Source organism: Hemibagrus wyckioides, linkage group LG25, assembly GCF_019097595.1.
Source record: "Hemibagrus wyckioides isolate EC202008001 linkage group LG25, SWU_Hwy_1.0, whole genome shotgun sequence".
NCBI classification, from domain to species: Eukaryota; Metazoa; Chordata; class Actinopteri; order Siluriformes; family Bagridae; genus Hemibagrus; species Hemibagrus wyckioides.
In genome coordinates this window covers 17904074-17923303 of record NC_080734.1, presented here as the reverse complement: position 1 = coordinate 17923303, position 19230 = coordinate 17904074, and the positions used below count along the sequence as shown (strand labels likewise).

Below are 19230 nucleotides of genomic sequence, written 5' to 3'. Positions count from 1 at the left end.
TGATATATAGAGGAATTTAAATAAATAGCAGAGACAGTACACGTGGGCCCACTTCATCCAAAACACACTCTCCCTGGTGAGTCTGGATCAGTTTTTATGGTTTTGAACATCAACAGACTTTTTTATGAAATGTTTTATTGTTCCAGTAGGCATCTCTGACCACAGAATGGTGCAGTGTATCATCGGTAAAAAGAACATCAAACCTAGGAGTCCCTGCTGGCATTTTATCACTGCACTTTTAGAAGTCACTTATTTTAGTCTTTTATTTATTTATAGAATTGTTTTAAATCAGAGAGAGAACGTTTTTAGCTCTCTACATAAGTGTTGGGATATGGCTAAAACACAAATCAAAGTATTTTGTCAAGAGTACACTCTCAACTGCACAAGGGACATTGTTATATCGCTAAAAGCTCTGGAGATAGGAATAGTGAAACTCCAGCATTGGGAAGCCACAGGAGATCAAGGGCATATTGATACATGCTGTGAGAACAGAATCAAAGGCAGAAATTCACAAGCAGATAGTGAGCTTCTGCTTGAAGCTGTACAGCAGTGAGTGGTCAGGGGCATGGACAGTGAAGGAGAGCTTTCTTAAGGACCTGCCGAAGCTCTCAGAGTGACCAAAAAAAATGGACAGAGAGCTGATGCTGGCAGAACTTCATGAGGCTCTCCAAAGTGTGGAGAACGGATGGGTGCCAGGTATAGATGGTCTCCTTGTAGAGTTCTACAAAGCCTTTTGGGACGTAATAGGGGACGATGTGCTTGATGTCCTACAGAACATTGTGAATGGAAGTCAGCTCCTGTTGAGCTGGAGGTGGGCCATCCTGACCCAACTGCCATAAACAGGAGACTTGACACACCTGAAGATCTGGCACCTGTGTCACTACTGTGTACTGACTGCAAGCTGCTCTCAAAGGCATTAAACTCAAAACTGATTAAGGTCACTATGACCAGACGTACCGTGTGCCTGACAGGTCTATATTTGATAGTTTAATACTTAATTTGCAATATTTTGGATGTCTCCAGGCTATTATGCTTAAAGACTTGTCTCATTTTTCTAGATCAGGAAAAGACATGCCTGAGATGAGCATGAATAGTTGCAGAAGGTGCTGGAAACCTTTTGGGTTCCACCCAAGTTTTATAGCAATGTTCAAGTTGTTGTACAGTGTAATTAAGCATGTACTGAAGGTTATGTTGTTTATATGCCAGTTTTAGGGTGTACAGAGGTTTTAGACAAGGCTGTTCTTTGTCAGGCATACCTTTTTTATGTAAACTGAGAAGTCAGCTTTCTGGGGTTTTTTTTAATAGTCACTTAAGTGCTTTACTGAGTCTCAGTGTATGCAGATGACCTGGTGGTAATGCTAGGCTCACAGACAGTTGTCAATGTGTTAATCGATATTTTAAAAGACTTTCAGATTTTTTTTTTCTGCTAAGGTCAACTGGGCCAAAAGTAAGGCCATTTTAGTTAAGGAGTGGGAAGCTAGGCAGCCTATAGCACCGAGAGGCCTGGTGTGGAAAAAGTGGACTTGGGGTACTACCTAGGAAATAATGGGTTCAGCTGTAGAAGCAGCTGATCCCAAAGCGACTGGTCCTACAGGGGGCACACGTTGGTCATCAACGATGTAGCAGTGTCCGCTCCCTCTGGCACAAGCTGGTATGCGTGGATCCACTGCCAAGCCTGCTAGCAAACATCCAGGACCATGCAAGTGGACTTCTGGGACAGTTTACACTGGATACCTTAGAGTGTTCTGGAGGATCTGGAGAGCAGCAGCCTATGGACTATTACACATGGTGGGATGATTGGGATTGGAAAGAACTTTGTTTTGAATGGACACAAGAATGATGGATGTTTCTGGACATTTAAATATTTGGGTTGCAGAACAGTACACTGGTTCCTGGAGGAGCCCCTGGTTTAGGAGGTTCCCTGCTGAATTGCAAAGGTGAAGGGGGAGATGAACTTTGGATCAGTTTTGGGAAAGTTGCTATACATAGAATGTGCTAAGGTTTTAAATAAGAAAAAGCTAAGTAGGAGAGTGGACACCTCATGGCAAAGTGTACTGGGTTTTAAGGATAATATTAAGCCAGAGTGGAGGGCACTGTCCAAAACACCATCAATTAAATAAGCTTTTACTTGAAAGTGTTTTATACTTGGTTTTAAATAATAAAATCCCTTATTTCTATTTCTCTTTCAGGTGCTGGCTCTTACACTGACTGTGACGTGTTCACTGAGATTCTGCAAGAGGACAGTTTGGCTTTGGACACTGAAGACCTGCTCAGCTTCTCTTACCAAGTGGCAAAGGGCATGGACTTCCTGGCATCCAAAAATGTAGGAACTCAGTCATTCTTTTTTTATGTTCTGTTCTGTTCTGTTCTGTTCTGTTCTGTTCTGTTCTGTTCTGTTCTGTTCTGTTCTGTTCTGTTCTGTTCTCCTCTCATCTCGTCTCATCTCATCTCGTCTCGTCTCGTCTCGTCTCGGCTCATCTCTTCTTCTCTTCTCTTCTCTTCTCTTCTCTACTTGACTCTTCTCTACTTGTCTCTTCTCTTCTCTTGGCTTCTTTTCCTTTTCTTTCTTTTCACTTCTTTTCTCTTCATCTCATCTCTTCTCTTCATCTCGCCTCATCTCTTCTGTTCTCTTGATCTCATCTCATCTCTTCTCTTCATCTTGCCTCTTCTCTTCTCTTCTCTTCTCTTCTCTTCTCTTCTCTTCTCTTCTCTTCTCCTCTTCTCTTCTCTTCTCTTCTCTTCTCTTCTCTTCTCTTCTCTTCTCTTCTCTTCTTTGTCAGGTTGTATCTGCTGTCATGACCTCTCCAATAGTAGAAACATAATACTTTACGCTCTCCTGTATGAAGCTCAGGGATCACTTCTTCTATTCAGAATGTCCAGCCATGGTTCAGATTACCACTGATAACACTCACAGGCATGCATGCACAACCTTACATGCCACACACACACACACACACACACACACGTCAGGTTGACTGAAGAGACGTATTTCAGGGCCTATTCTTTGGTAAAGCCATTATGAAAACAACTGACTGAATGGTGTTTATTGAAATAAGACGTTGCTCATTCAAATGGCCTTTCAGAATATTTTTATGGCAAACAAATCAGCTATTGCTGCAGAACCTAGAACTTTTTTGATGATTGTATAAACCTTTCAGTGTATAAATCTTATGATTGTATAAAGCGTATACAGTTCCAAGGTCTCAGCATGTTAAATGTTTTGACTTGGGCTCTTCGGAGGATTTTAAAAGAATTTTAACTTCTCAATGACTGCCCTTTGAGAACAGCCTGTTGTTTTTCCTGGAGAACTCTTTAAGGATGCATTCGTACTGAAGTTACATATGGCAGATATATATTTAAGACTTCGAGTCGTCGCAGTCTAGACATGGAGCTAGTGGGAGTATTCTGCTCCTACAGTACATGTGCTTTCAGTACTGTGAGTCTGAGATATCAGTAAATAAATGATATTCAGTGCTCAGAAGATACATCAGTAGATATACAGAGAAGTTTATTCAGAACTGCAATCAGAGCATGCTTATGTACGGTTGATTGAAATTACCTGTCAAACTGCCTTTTGTGTTTGTTTTGTTTTTCTGCTCTAGATCTTTTTGGGCATCTAATCATCCCAGCCATCCAAAAAATAATAATAATAATTACTTGTATATGAAATGACTTGTCTTGAAGCCCAAATAAACCCCCCAAAATATCCATAGTTACAGTACAATAATAAGGGATTAAGCAGACTTTATTTGTCAAATATATATTACTGCACAGTGAAATACTTTCTTCACATATCCCATCCTTGAAAGGTTGGGGTCAGAGCATAGAGGTAGCCATGTTGCAGCACCCCTGTAGCACGGTAGGTTCAGGGCCTTGCTCAAGGGCCCAACGGTGGCCACTTGGCGGTGCTGGGGTTTGAACCCCAATCTTCCAGTCAACGACCCAGAGCCTTAACCACTTGAGCCACCCTAAATTATAATTAGTTATTAAGTTTGCACTAATATACAAATGTGAAGCAGGCAGGATTCAAATTGATGTCTAATACCTAGACAATATATAATGATGCTAATAGTCGAAGATAGTCCTAGATCTAATTTAGCAGTCTGGGATCCTCAGACATGGCTAAAAAATATTATTTTGATATGATATATATTTTAATATATTGCAAATCCTAGAATGAAATAAAATATTAGTTTATTATTATTATTATTATTATTATTATTATTATTATTATTATGGCTTAGGAAATTACCTCTGAAATGGATGAACTCAAAACTGAGATTTATTTAAATAAATAAATAAATAAATAAATAAATAAATAAATAAAAATTCATACATTTAATGTTTGTAGTTTTGTGTGAATAAAATGTTCAACATGAACTTAATATTGAGGTCATAACAAATGGTTCAGGAATTATGGGTGGGAAAAAGTTCAGGATAGTAATAACTGAGGAATAATTTACACAACTTTGACTATAGACGTTAATCATTCTGAATTGAATACATACTTTTACCCCACTATATGCACTTAGCTTAAAGCTATACACAGAGCATTGTGTCAGTTGTATTAATCATTGTTAGGGTTGCAGCAGTACATGCAAATTCCATTGTGTTTAACCATTTGCTTACGTCGGTTTAAGTTACCCATTAACACTATATCTATCTGTAACTAGAAGTGGATATATAGGTACGTCTGAGCATTAAGGCTAGAGGATTGGATGAGTATTTGTGTAAGATCGCACGCAAAGTCAGAATTCTTCCAAGTATTTCAGGAGCACCACTTAAACAGATGACATAGCAGCTCTGTGCTAATGAGAACACAGTCTGTGTTGAACATGTTGTTTGTACATCATCTGGAATGTTTCCCGAACCTGTATTGATGTTCGTTTGTGTGTGTGTGTGTGTGTGTGTGTGTGTGTTTAGTGTATTCACAGAGACCTGGCAGCCAGAAACATCCTCCTCACACAAGGTAGAGTGGCCAAGATCTGCGACTTTGGACTTGCCCGTGACATCACTACCGATTCCAACTACGTGGTTAAGGGAAATGTACGTTGTTCCACAGAAATGTCAAATCATTATTCAGCTGTTTTTACCTAGTACTTACATGCCTGGTATTTGAAAAACATTCACCATGAATGACAAAAGGAAGTAGTAAAATTGTAAATAGACCAGAATGTCAACACTGAGAAGACTTTGTTTATTAAGTCTGAACTAGATGAACTAATAAAATATTAGCTTTTTGTATCTACTATGCCACAGACAGAGCCATGCTGGAGTCTGAGCTTGGCTCTGGTTATGTGTGTTATATTTCATCAGGCACAATTAAATACAAAGCTGACCCTAAATCTCCACAGAAAGGAGACTAGACATTTATTACGAGTCAGAACCTTTACTTGTGAATGAACTGTGAAATACCACCTTTCTAACGGATCTGTCTCATGCAGGCTCGTCTACCGGTGAAGTGGATGTCTCCTGAGAGTATCTTTGAGTGTGTGTACACGTTCGAAAGCGATGTCTGGTCTTATGGCATCTTGCTGTGGGAGATCTTCTCCCTTGGTAGGTTTTACATCATTTCTTATGTGAATTAACAGACAGGATTTGAAGAGCAGGACATTATTTATTAATGAATGGGCCGTTTTAGTGAGCATAGTGTGAAATATTAAGAATATGCGTTTGAATAAACACAGGCAACCTTGTCTAATTGACTCAGTTAGTGTGTGCCTTTTCCTTTTGATTAGTGAGATTAGCTGAGAATAATTGTACCAAGTATGTATTCATTGCGGGCGGATTTGAAGAGATTTAGCTTAATAGTACGCTTAGATTTTTGACCTGCTGGTACTAGTATGAGGATGTGTGTTTGACAGAACTGACAAAGAACGTCTATCACTATGGATTTGCCCAATGCTGTGTAAAGGTTCCGACTTCAACCGAACAGTGATCTCAGAATCACAGATAGACTGAGAAGACTGAATGAAAATGCCTAAAATGACAGGATAGTTCTGGTTGGTTTGACGATACAAATTGTTTTCTACATCCGTATTCATGACTCAACATAAATCAGTAGGTGTTTGACCCATCAGTATTTTAACCATGATTGTGCCAAAAGTAACACACAGGTTTTGTTTGTTGTTTTGTGGACAGTCAAAAGTCAGTCATTGTAATCTCTGTGGATATTCATCATTTATATATTTTTGAAAGAACTTTCCCCTAAATCTGGGTGCAGTAAGGGAAACATACAAAACAGCAGTGATTACTCGTTCATAAAGTTTCAGAAGTCATACCTGCACTGAAGTAGACCTTAACTATGTACAATTGCTTGTTATATTCAGGGAGCAGTCCTTACCCAGGTGTGCCTGTAGACTCCAAATTCTACAAGATGATCAAGGAAGGATACCGAATGGATTCACCTGAGTTTGCTCCAAGTGAAATGTAAGCGTGAGTCTATATATCATAGAGAAACATACATGGATTTTGGAAAGGCAAGATGGTATGGGTTCGAGAAAAGGGTTAAATCATGACTGTTGCCATGCCATTCTGTTAAAAGAAGTCTTTATTGGTTATGTATACATTACAGCACCGTGAAATTCATCTACAGCTTCACAGGAAGCTAAGCTTGCTAGGTCAGAGCACAGGGTGAGATGTGATACAGCAGAGAAGGTTCAGTCCAACAGAGCAGGGGCTTCAACCAACAACCTTCTCATCTGTTAACATTGAAAATAATCACTATGGAGGTTTTTTATGCTACCTGATGGGAAGTGGTGTTACTATTTAAACCCTGAATTTTATTAATTTTCTTCACTGCTTAAAAGACACTGTAGCAACTGAAAATAATATCTCATTATTATATTTGGAAAATTTCCTTATTTTTAGATTATAATAGTAGAGTTGAGAGAACTTCATTAATCTCCAAGTGGAAATTCAATGTAAGCATACATAAACATACCTTTATTGTGAATTGGCACAATGACAAGATGGTATGGATTAAGTAAGGATTAACCACTTATGCTGTTAGGAGAAGCCTATAACATCACAGAGACATTACTGCACAGTGGAAATTTTAATTCCCATTTCCCAGCTTGTTAGGAATATCGCATATCCTAGCTTGTTTTCAAGCTTTATAGTTTTCTTATTCTTTAGACAGATCATTTTGTTCACATTTATTCATCTATAGAAAGAAGCCAAATTATCCTGCAATAGGATAAGCAAATTTAAAACTTATAATAATTAAGTTTGCCTAGAAATAGGAGTAATCATTTTGCATTTAGTTTATTGTAATAAGAAATAGTTAAATGGTAAATAGTAAAATCTGACTAGATTCAAGACATTGTCACTTGCTAGGCTGCAATTCTTTGCAGTGTTTAACACCCCACTGTGTTTTATTCCACTATTTACACTACAGCATATAATATGCGTGTCACGTATGTTGAGAATACATGCCTTTCCTTTTTAGGTATGAAATCATGCAGTCGTGTTGGGATGCAGACCCGTCCAGGAGACCCTCATTTGGCAAGATAGTGGAGAAGGTTGAACAACAAATCTCAGACAGCACCAAACACGTATGCCGTTTATTTATGTTCACACACACACACACACACACACAGCCATCTTTAGTATTCAGTTGCCTTTTGTTAGCTTATCTAAAGCATTCCCATCTTCTTCTTCCCTTCTGTAGATCTATCTGAACTTCAGCTCCAGGTTGCCTGTAGTCACAAGTCTCCGCGAGGAACCCTTTTCTCAATCCTCACGCCGTAATTCAGGAAGCGGTCACAGCACTCCCACTCTGCCTCTCCTGTCCAGCGATGATGTTTTTTTGGAGGAAGCAGCTCCCAGGCAGCCGCGGGCATAGAAATAAATTAATGAATTTTCTAAAAAATGCTCTACAAAGACTATAAGCCTTTCAGACAAGCCCAGGCTGAGTGAAACCCTGGAACAGTCATTATGGCAAAAAAAGACGGCACATCATCTTCCCATTCTCTTCCCCTTACTGATATCACAGGGGATGATGCACAGAGTACTCTCACTCTTTCCCCATTGCTTCAGGGTCACGTGACATGGGATGTTGAATATGGGAGTTTGAGGGAGAGTTTTATTTTATCATGTTTGCTGATATTCCAGTAACACCTTACCTTCATTGATGCACAACAGGCCTAACCTGGTCCTTTTGTGGTACGATTTTTAACTCTGCGTAGGTACTGGGGAACAATATTGACCAGGCTTTATTTTCGTGATTATAGCATATACACATTAAAAAATTTTCATATGTATTTTCATGACCACGTGGCGAAGAGGAGCGCAAATGTGTAACAAAAAAAGTTGTGTCGTTTTTTGTTTTTTGGGGTTTTGTTTAAGGCCAACAGTCCAAAATTCACACTCATTGATGGGATAAATATATATATATATTTAAACCAGGATAACATGTGTTGATGTCAGGGGCAAATAGTAAAGACAGGGTTGTGAGAACAATGAACATATATTTTTACACCAGAATAGATTCCCACTGGAGCTGGTTTTGACTTCCAGTTTTGTCCCATTTAACCCATGTTCATTTATGATCATGAAAACAGAAACAGTGCATAAGCGTGAAGGAATTGTCTTGCACCCAACCAATTATACCTAGCTTTAACCAGACATTTGCGCTGAAAAAAAAAATAGAGCCTTTGGTCAATACAAACGGTCATAAAAGCACTTTGAATTATGAAATAAGAATCAATCACTATCTTGGATGTAGATTCTCTTTGTTTTCTTAGCAGTTTAGACATGTATGCCCTGGAGAGTCTTTCTTGGTGTTGTGTGATGGGTTTAGACAGCGTCAGGAGGGTTTAGTACAGATACACTGCCTCAGTATTATTCAGTTTTCAGACAGAGTTCAGCATACACACCGTACTTTGCTTATATTTAAATGACAGCTTGATAACTAGGTGAAGTGCATGTTATTTTCTTCTGGTCTCCACATTTCTGGTAGCTGAAATGAGTACAGGATCACGACAGCTGCATTCAGACTCCTTTATGTTTCTTATTTAGTAGATTTTGTTTCTGCTTTTCCTGTTGTTACAGTTTAAAGACGTCTCATAAGACTGTTAATTTCGTATTTTTCAGGGATCGATTTACGTAGCATCTCAAAGTGCAAACGATGAGCTTTCTGGGCTGAATCATATTTCAGCTTCGAAGATCAGTATTAAGGTTGGTTATGTGTATGCTTGTTATGTGAAGGATTTTGTCTAGTACTGTGTGAAAACCATCAGGCTTCCCAAAATGCAGGATAGTAGGTGAACCGGCAAAGCTGGTTTAAAAATAAAAGACTTGATTTCAAGAGAACAATTCACCTTCTGCTGTCGTCTTTACACGGACACGGTTGAATAGTACCAAATTTATTGAAAGAGCAAGTGCTTTTAATCGGTGAATCTTTCACATCTCACATGTACATTCGTCCGAGGTTTAGGTGCTACTGCCTAGACTTAGGATCAGTTGAAGAGCTCAGTAGCATTTGAAACGTTGCATACTTTGTGAGGAACAGAGGAACGTCTCAAGAGACTCCTGGGGAAGCGTTTCATAATGTTGACATGGAGTACAAGTAACAGGTTTTTTGTAGATATGTACATTTTTATTGAAGCTTGTTCATATAAAGATATTTACTGTATATTATCCTTTCTGTTTCACGTGTTTAGTTTTTGTTTCGTTTTGCTTTCTTTTTGTCATTATATACAGTATATGGAAAATATGTGTTTCAGAGAATATTCACTCAAGCTTAGGACGTTAGAGTTATGGCTAAGGAGAGATGCATCAGAAACGTCATTCTTTTACGTCATTCGTAAACACCAACACTCTCTGTAAAAAAAAAGAAAAAAGAAAAAAACACTGACTATCGTGCCTCACAGGAAACACTTAGATTTGGTATTCTGCTCTTTTGCTGTTGAGGAAAGAGCCAATAGAAAGCTACTGCTCTTCTGGGTGCCAATGGGTGCATGCTCTCCATAGGAACAGCCAATGGGCGAAATCTCAGTCGATCCGCCAGCGTTGGGATAGCTGCTCTGAGGGAGAGCCAATGAGAGCGTTCTTATTCCTGCCAATTGGGGAAAAAAGAGCAGCCGTGCATTAGAGACAGAGACAGAGAGTTCATCGGAATCCTAAGACTATGAGTGATTCAGATCATGCCAGGTAGACCAAGTCGAAACATCTGTAGTCAGGCACCCGTCAGTAGCTGATTTCCCAGCTCTCTTTCTCTTCTTTGTGTCCAGCTGCTTCCTCCAGCGGAAGTGTCACTTCCAGGGCACTTGAGTTGGGGAGATCCCAGCCGCTCTCTATCCCACCTCCACCGCTTCCCTCTCACCCTCTTCCCACACTGCGACATTGTTCTGAGGGGCATCTGTCTGCACTTTGTATGAGTGTGTGTGTGTGTGTGCGTGTGTTCCTTGTAGCATAATGCAGGTCATTTTGCTGGTAAGACACCAGAGAATTGATGAGCTATCATTTATACAGCTTGTCACATGTAATACACTGTAAACCATAAACTGGCTCCCGGCTGCCGTGTTTGTGGACATGATACCACTCCTGTGCTTTTGCTTGCTCTATAGTACTATGTGTAAATTATGTGATGTCACTATTTTTAGGGCAATGTGGTACGATCGTGCTAATGCTGTAAACATTTAAGTGCAAATCTTTTTTTTGTGTGTGTGTGTGTGTGTGGTTTTCATACTATTTAATATTTCCTTTACATATCCATTGCATACATGTTACTCTACTAGTTCCACCCATTGACTGTGTGTATGCATTAAGGTCCTTCAATAACAGGTGGCTTAGTTGCCTGTAGCAAATGTGCAGCTTCATTCACATTTGGTACACCTTATATACAGTATATCAAACATCTAATCACGTGTAAACCGATGTACCACGTCATGATATGGTAATAACTATATGATAATGCATGGATGATGTAAGTAGGTCTGATTTTGGACAGGTTTTATGTTTTTGTTTTGTTTTTTTTTTTGTCCCTTGAAGAGAAGGTTTGTTCTGTGCATTTCGTCGTTGTATATTTATTTTAAAGTTTTTATTTTGCAAATGTTTTATTGTGTAAGACCTGTCATGTCTTGTTATTATACACTGTAAATAAACCATTGAAACATAAATGATTTAGCTTGGTATGGGCTTTTGTGTTTTTTTGTTACACCAAAAAGTTAAAATTAAGTAAAGTTTTGGCTTCAGTTATGAGGAAGATGAAAACACAAGTTAAAATAAACAAACTCAGATTGTTTTATATATACAGAACAAGTAAAATCATCCTTGACTCTCAACCTTTTCTCATCTTACATTTTCCTTAAAGAAGGAAAGAGGACAAAAAGCCTTTATTGGTCATATAAACAATGTATGTCTGTGGGGATTAGTGATCATTCAGCAAGAGCATTAGTGAGATCAGACTCTGATGTTGTAAGAGTGAGGAGGTCTGGGGTTCAGTCGGTGTTCCAGTTCATCCCAGTGGGGTTGAGTCAGAGTCAGGGCTCAGTGCAGGACACTCCAGTTCTTCAACTCCATCCTTAACACACCATGTCTTCATGGAGCTCTGTGCTTCGTGCACAGGGGCATCGTCATGCAGGAACAAGTTTGGGTTCAGGTGTCCAAATACATTTGGCCTTGTAGTGTACAATGCAATAGTTTTTTTTTTTTTTTCTGAAGATTGGGTCAAAGTTTAGGGCCCAGGATATGACACCCCTGGAGCAGAGAGGGTTCAGTGACTTACTCAAGAGCTCAACAATGGTAGCTTGTTGCTGCTTGAACCCTCAATGTTCTAAACAGAAGCCTTAATCACTTAGCTGCCCTAGAATAAGAAGTACAACAAAAGCCACCATTCATTTTATCCATAGCTGCATAGTCACCAGAAGAGCACAATAGGAGGATCTGAACAAGAACACTTCAGGGAAATTGATATCAGGAAGATAGCATCATTCTTATCTGTATATAGTTGTCATATGACTGTCCATAGATTTTGCCAAAACCAAACCTCGAGAAGGAAGTGGATCACAGGCTCTTGGCAATTGCCAGGTCATTATATGAGTCAAATTTCCTACAATATCATAAACGATATTACCCTTTCTAACACCTAAAGTAAAGTCTAACACATGTACAGTAAATCAACCACCATCATGAGGAAGTGACTCACTATGGGCAACTGGAAAGATGTTGACAAATAACTGTTGTGTTCAGGCCACTAGGAGGTGCAATGGTGACCTTAAAGAGGAAGGACTTGTTGACCTCTTGTGATGGTCTCAGTATTGCTTTTAAGGATTTTCTGGCAAAAAAACAAATAAGTTTTCCACCTAGAATTTAAGATTAGGACTGTGAGTCTTGAACACTCAGTGGATTTCTTCAAAATTCTTCAAGGGATTAGCAGTGAAAATTTGGCTAGCGAAAGAGGATAGCTATAAGCAGCATTGCTAACAGTGGAGGCATCAAGAGAGCACAGCAGTCTGTGTAATGCAGCAAGCACAACAGAAGGATGTAAATGAGGAAGGTTAGGTGACTTGCTGCAGGTTAGGCTGGGGTTTGCAGGACTGAGATGAAACATTGGACCAGGTCTTACTCGGTGGTGGAGAGTGTGGTATGATGAGGGAGGCCCGCTTTCAGAATCGGGTCTCAGAGCACCAAGCCAAACCACTCAGTAATGAATTGGCAGGTAAGTATCACACTGAGTCTTACAGCAGTGTGTAGCTAACTTGTGGAACTGAAGTTAGAGTTCTAACAGCTCTAAAAGTACAAGAATACACTCACCAGAGCCTGAGAGATGTTATTTTTTAATTGATTTTTTAATTTTTTAATTAATTGTCACACTGTGACTGGTAAAGGTCTTGGTATCCACATACACTAGAGAAAATTCAGGTGTTAGGTACCACCTCTGGTGGTTAGAAGGGTAAGGGTATAAGTGGATTAATTTAAATAGGAAATAACCGTGTATATGGCAGTACAGTGGCACAGTGGGTCCTGAGATTCCCCCCATGTCCTCTTGGGTTCCTGCTGGTGCTCCGGTTTCCTCCCACTGTAAAAAGAAAGGTGGATTGCCTGTGCTATGTTGCCACAGGATGTAAATGATTGATTCCCTGCCATGAATTAGTGTACCATCCAGGAGGTCTTCCTGTCTTGTTCCTAGAACGAGGTCTAAATCCACTACAACCCTGGCGTCACATTTAACAATATAAAGACATTTCTAACAACGAGAACATTATCCACTGTAAAACTCACTATTAAACATGGCTTACTGCCCATACATGTTTTGTATTTATGAAGTTCAAACATCTTATTTTATGTTCAGCTCCTCACAGTGCTCTCCACTATATCACAACATTCCATTAGGAAGTCATCTCAAATTGAATCGCCAGTGGAATTCATTAAGTACAGTTTTTAGGGATATAGCTGGCTATTTATTAAATTGTTTTGAATAGTTAAACTCCTGAAGCTGGTTGTTTGTGTTTAAATGCTGAATTGAGTTGATTACATCCAACTTTAAGCTGATGTCTTGAACAGGGGACTGGCCCAAAGCCAGGGCTGGACATCTGCTTCCACCTAGTCACAGAAACGAAAAATAATTCATGCTTTGGAATAAAATACTGTCGTTACAAGTGTTGATATTGGCAACATGGCAAGATCCTGCCTTGTGATATTTATTTAGAACTTGATGCTGTGTTGTGAAAATGTCCGTTTCTGGCAGATGAAACTTCGAGTTAAGAAGTCCCATCTCTGCTGCACTGTATCCGGTGCTTATAATTCTCATTCAGCCTGAGCTCATTGTTTGCTCATCTATCTGATAAGAGAAGAAGGATTTCCCACTATTGAAACCTGCCAAAAACACACAGTGAGTAAGCAGCACCTGAGGAGTCTGTTTCAATTCAAAAACCAGCTGAGAGATGGAGAGTTTACCAGATATGAATTCATAGATAAGAAACACCTGTGTAAAACCTCTGGATTTTCTCTAGGTCTATTAATTGTTTTCTAGCGTGTGCTTTCTCACCAGGAGATGGATGAGAAAAAGACCTTTGAATTTAAGATGGATGTGCGTTCAAAGATGACTGGAAAAATAAACACTGGAATTGTATTGGAAGAAAGCAAAAGGCCAAAAGCTTTCCTGCTGAATATTATCCACAGAGCTGAGAGGTTGAATACATGCTGAGATCTTATCAAGCTACTCGAGGTGAACACCACATCATCACCATAATGTACAGATATAAAGGTTGTTCCAGGATTAGTATTTATGGTTAATAGAACCATATTCATACACTTTACAAACTGAATCAGACTTTACACATGTTCCCAGTTAACAAAAAGCATTATAATACAACAATATGAAGAATATTATTGAGAAGGTATTATGAAGAAGGTATTTGTGCTTCTGACGAAAGCTGCAGAATTACGGTTGTGCTCAGAATTATTCATACCCTTGGTATTTTTGTAATGTTTTTGAGTTGTCTTCTGTGATGAGTTTTATATATTTAATATGTGACAAACAACTGAAGAAAAAACAGCATGTGATATTTCAAGAAATATGACATTTCATGGGTTTTTATTGACAAATATTCAAAAATCACCATGTTCAGAATTATTCATACCCTTTATGTATCATGTTTCAATAATCAATAGATAAGCCTCTGTTCTTAATGACAGCCTGAAAAACGCTTCTTGTAGGTCTCCACAAAATTTCTACAGGTCTGCTGCAGAATGTTTCCCCACTCTTCTTTCACAAAAGCCTCCAGTTGTTGGAGATTGGAAGGCTTCCTAACCCTGACCTGGATCTTCAACTCTCTCCACAAATTCTCAATTGGGTTTTGGTCAGGGCTCTGACTTGGCCACTCCAGAACATTTATGTTGTTGTCCTTAAACCATTGTTTGACCCGTATGATTCGGGTTATTATCCTGCTAGTAGGTCAAATGATCTGGCAGGTTGAGCTTGTGTGCTGATGCCACCAGGTTTGCATCAGGAATCTTGACATAGCCCTCCTTTTTCATGATACCATCTATCTTAACGAGGTTACCTGTACCACTGGCAGAGAAGCATCCCCATAGTATGATGTGACCACCGCCATGCTTGACTGTTGGGATTGAAGGCTTCTCCTTTCTTTCGCCAAACATATGCAACATCCATATGTCCAAAGAGATCCAGTTTAGTCTCATCTGACCAGACGATGGATGACCAGAAGTTTGGATCTCTATCTAGGTGACCCCTCGGAAAAAGCCAGATGATGTCCATAGTGACCATTTCAGTGCAGAATTCGCTGAACGGTGGATCTTGATACCGTCTCCCCTGATTGGTTGATGGTGTCTATTAGAGCTTTGGTGGTGATACGGGGGTTGTTGTTTGCATCGCAGCAGATCTTTCTAGCGACTTTAGAGGATACTTTGCGCTTCCTTCCATGCCCATCCAGGTGTTGAACATCTTGGACTTCTTGATGATACTCTGTACGGTTGATACAGGGACATGCAGTTCTTTCGAAATTGCCTTGTAGCCTCCACTGTGGTGACAGTGACTGACAATAATGAAAGCTTTGCCCCCTTATACTTTACAGAGCAGCTGTTACCATTTAACATTATTAGGCCTTAATTGATTACACCTAAACTGATTAAATTGATTATAGTCACTGGAGTGTGAAACCATGTGCACTTTCACAAAAGAAGGAATTTTTTTTCTGAGACTGGGAATAGGGTATGATTAATTTTGAACAAAAAGAATCTCTGGCCATATCTATTGGTATACAAACGAAGTTCAGCTAACACATATGTAGGGTTGTGCATAGCAACTAATACAGTATATATTGAATACAATGGAAGTATGAATAATTTTGAGCACAGCTGTATATCTGAGCAAAAAAGAGAAGAAAGAAAAACAGAAACAAAAACAAATGGCTTTCTCCTAACTATTAGAAAGTAGCCAGGTACAATCACTATTCCAGTCATTTATATGTGACTAAATATAACCCAATAATTTCTTTTTCTTTTTCTCTTATATTTTTATTTTCATTAGAGCAACTGTAACATGGCAAAGGAATTTCCCCCTGGGATTAATAAAGTTCTTTGAATCTTGAATCTTGAATAAGCTTTCTTCTTCCACCCTGAGTTCGCACTATTCAGTTCACTATTAAGTTCACTCTCTGAAACTCTGTAATTCAGTTCAACTTCAGTTCAAGTCACTCATTTTTTTCTTCTTCAAATTTTATGTCTTAAAACTGGCGGCAGTAAAGAGAAGTCAGTTGATTCCGCTCCCCACAATAGCTTTGTTTACATTGCTCATGACCAAGGTGCCTAAGACCTAACGTTTATGTGTGCTTTCCTGTGACCTCTGCTCTAACAGCCGTATGACTGGATGCATGTGATACCCTATAGCAAGCAACCTCTTTAAGAATGTCTTTCTAGTATATATGTATCTCCATGTAATACAAATCTATCTATCTATCTATCTATCTATCTATCTATCTATCTATCTATCTATCTATCTATCTATCTATCTATCTATCTATCTATCTATCTAGCCATTATTTGTGAAATGTTAATGGCACATGACTGCATATTTGTTTCATACACAGAGAGAGAGAGAGAGAGAGAGAGAGGGAGAGAGACTCCTTTAATGAGTATGTTGCTTTCCTGTGGTTTCTGTGGCTTTACTGACAGTTTGACCTGCACGTTGTGTACAGAACAGTCGCGAGATGGTGGAAGTTAGTATGAAAGGAGAACCAGCAGTGAAGCAAGATGTTGAGAAGAGATTAAGAAATCCAAGGTGGATGAGTGCATAGCAATGGGGCTTGGTTGGGGAGGTTCATAAGGACACAGCACACTTTTCTGCTTTTGCATAATATGTATTAACTGCTGTGCTTATGTAACAGTTCTTTTCCACTTGTTTACTATTACTGTGCTGACTATCAGTTTCTCGCACAAGTCCTAACCCTGTCCTTGAGCCAGAACCAATACTGTGCCGTACAATATTATAATATCTAGGCCATATTTACATGTTTAAGAGCTCTATCCTTCGGTCCTAAAATTACCGAAATGAAAATGGTGTCCTAATTAAGTGTGTGGGTTTGGTCAAGACCAGGAAACAATGGCTATTTTAGAAGTAAAGAGAATAATTAGAGACATCATTATGAACAGAAGTAGAATATTTCAACACGTTTCTATGCCATGTTGTATTTTGGTCTGCTTTTTCTTATTGCATGTTTCATAAAAAATGTTTTTACTTATTTCTTTCAATGTAAATGCCAAAAGAATTCATTTTGTTTGCCAGTCCCTTATAGATAACACCTTCGTACATCAGCAGCTTGGATCACTGGATCAGAATCTGCTTACACTTAAAATGATAATACCACTGTTAGACATTTGCTGAGAAACTACACACACAGACCTCCAAAATAAAAACAGATACAGAATAGCATGCACGCTATCAATATGTGTGGGTTTTTGTTTTTCCAAAAATAAAAAATATTAAAACGCGTTATTAATGAGCCGGTATTTGTTTACGTTCACTAAAATTAAGTTCACAATCTGCTTATCCAGTCAGCCAGTCATCTTGTCATCAAAAGACAAAGAAAAACAGCACAAAAGGAAAATCCTGTCTGTCTTTGGTTTTTTTATGTATATCGTAGCCGATGAGAAACCCCTAACATGGCTGAAAAAAATCTGGAAATGTTGAGTCAGGTATTTGGTATGATGCTCAGATTCCTGACATTTATGTGCACACTTAGGTACAGAATGTCCGCAGATTGGACAGACCTTGCTAAAAATAAAGAAGCGAGAAGGAGCAGAGAAGAAGGACCACCATACCAAGACACAAATTTGAGTTAGAAATATAAAATATAAATTTAATATAAGATTATAAGAAAATCGTCTAAAAATAAGTTTTATTTCCTTGCCACTGTGGCCTCTGGATCGCTCATTAAGGATAAATATAAATTTTAATTTTAAACTTTATCTCAGAATTTTTATATTTCTATAAAGCTGCTTCGTGATATTATCCACTCATAATACAGAGTCAGGGGTAAATAATTGAAAATAAAATAAAAGGAATGATATCAAGTCACTGATCAAAGAGTCAAAGCATTTTCACTAACATTTCCTCGGCTGTAGATCAGCCTTTAGGGTTGCCAGATATCTTCACCGTGTTGAAAGAATGTCTTCAGTTAAAATGAAGAATGGAGACTAGGAAGAAAATAGCCTCTCATAAACAATGGAGCTGCCAGTCATTTTCATGCCTCTGGACATATCGAAGCGCTAATGGTGAATCTTCACCACTGCTCTGTGTCTAACGGTACACTCTTCCCTCATTCACCTGGAAGTCAGGCAGAATCGTGCATCAGATGACTGGAGTCAGAGGAGCATTCGCGCCAGACTCCATGATCCTATGAACAGACACATCATCAAGTGATAGTGATGAGGATAGTGCACACTACTGAGGCAGAAATCATTACACTGTAATGAAAGACAATGACATGTTTGTCGTTTTGTGGTTTAGTAATCACTTTAACGATCATTCCACATGATCGCATGAATAAAATATGAAAAACACGTCCTTATGCCCTGAGATTTCATTCAATTTCAAATAAAAAATGAATTCAAATAAAAACATGTGAACAAAATGCAGTGAAGTGAAAAACATTTATTTAAGGAGACATGTGAAAAATTAAAGCATCTGTAAAGAAAACTAACATGTGAGTACAGTTTAACTTGTTCATTGGATTAAACAGAAATTCCATTATTGTGTGTGTGTGTGTGTGTGTGTGTGTGTGCTATCATCTCGTATGGCAAAATAATAATAAACAGGGTCTCTGGGTCCCTGGACAATTTGAACACCTAATGATTGATAGTAGAAGACAAGAGTTCTGACACGCATTCAAAGGCTCATGTTCCATCAAATTATGAGAGAGACGAAAAATGTGTGCAAAAGTGTCACTAATGATGAGGAAAGGGAAAGGGGCTGTTTTCCTGAGCGTGCTTGGATCCGAAAATGCTCTTTAGTAAAAACATCATCCACACGATCAGATGTCCCATATGGATACAGCAATATGTAATTTGTGTGTTTCACAAGATCTTCAAAACCACAGTCCAAGAAAAATAAATAAATAACTGTAAAATTGCTCCATGTGTAATACACTTTATAAATAATCTAGGTTCTTGACAAATTCTAGAGGAATGAGGCCACAGTGGCAAGCAAAAAAAAAAACCCTGAGATGACAGGAGAAATAAAAAAAAAAACCTTGAGAGGAACCA

General features: G+C 38.7%; 1 protein-coding gene across 3 annotated transcripts in view; it reads left to right on the top strand.

The window, feature by feature from the left end:
- kita (KIT proto-oncogene, receptor tyrosine kinase a) overlaps nt 1-11136 on the top strand; it is a 30316-nt gene extending 19180 nt beyond the window's left edge. For all 3 annotated transcript variants that reach the window (XM_058379059.1, XM_058379058.1, XM_058379057.1), the window contains exons 16-21: nt 2190-2323; nt 4924-5046; nt 5445-5556; nt 6330-6429; nt 7451-7556; nt 7673-11136. In XM_058379059.1, the coding sequence (XP_058235042.1) occupies nt 2190-2323; nt 4924-5046; nt 5445-5556; nt 6330-6429; nt 7451-7556; nt 7673-7846 (749 nt within the window). In that variant the 3' untranslated portion in view covers nt 7847-11136. The remainder of the gene's footprint in view (nt 1-2189; nt 2324-4923; nt 5047-5444; nt 5557-6329; nt 6430-7450; nt 7557-7672) is intronic.
- Nucleotides 11137-19230: the final 8094 nt, after the last annotated feature.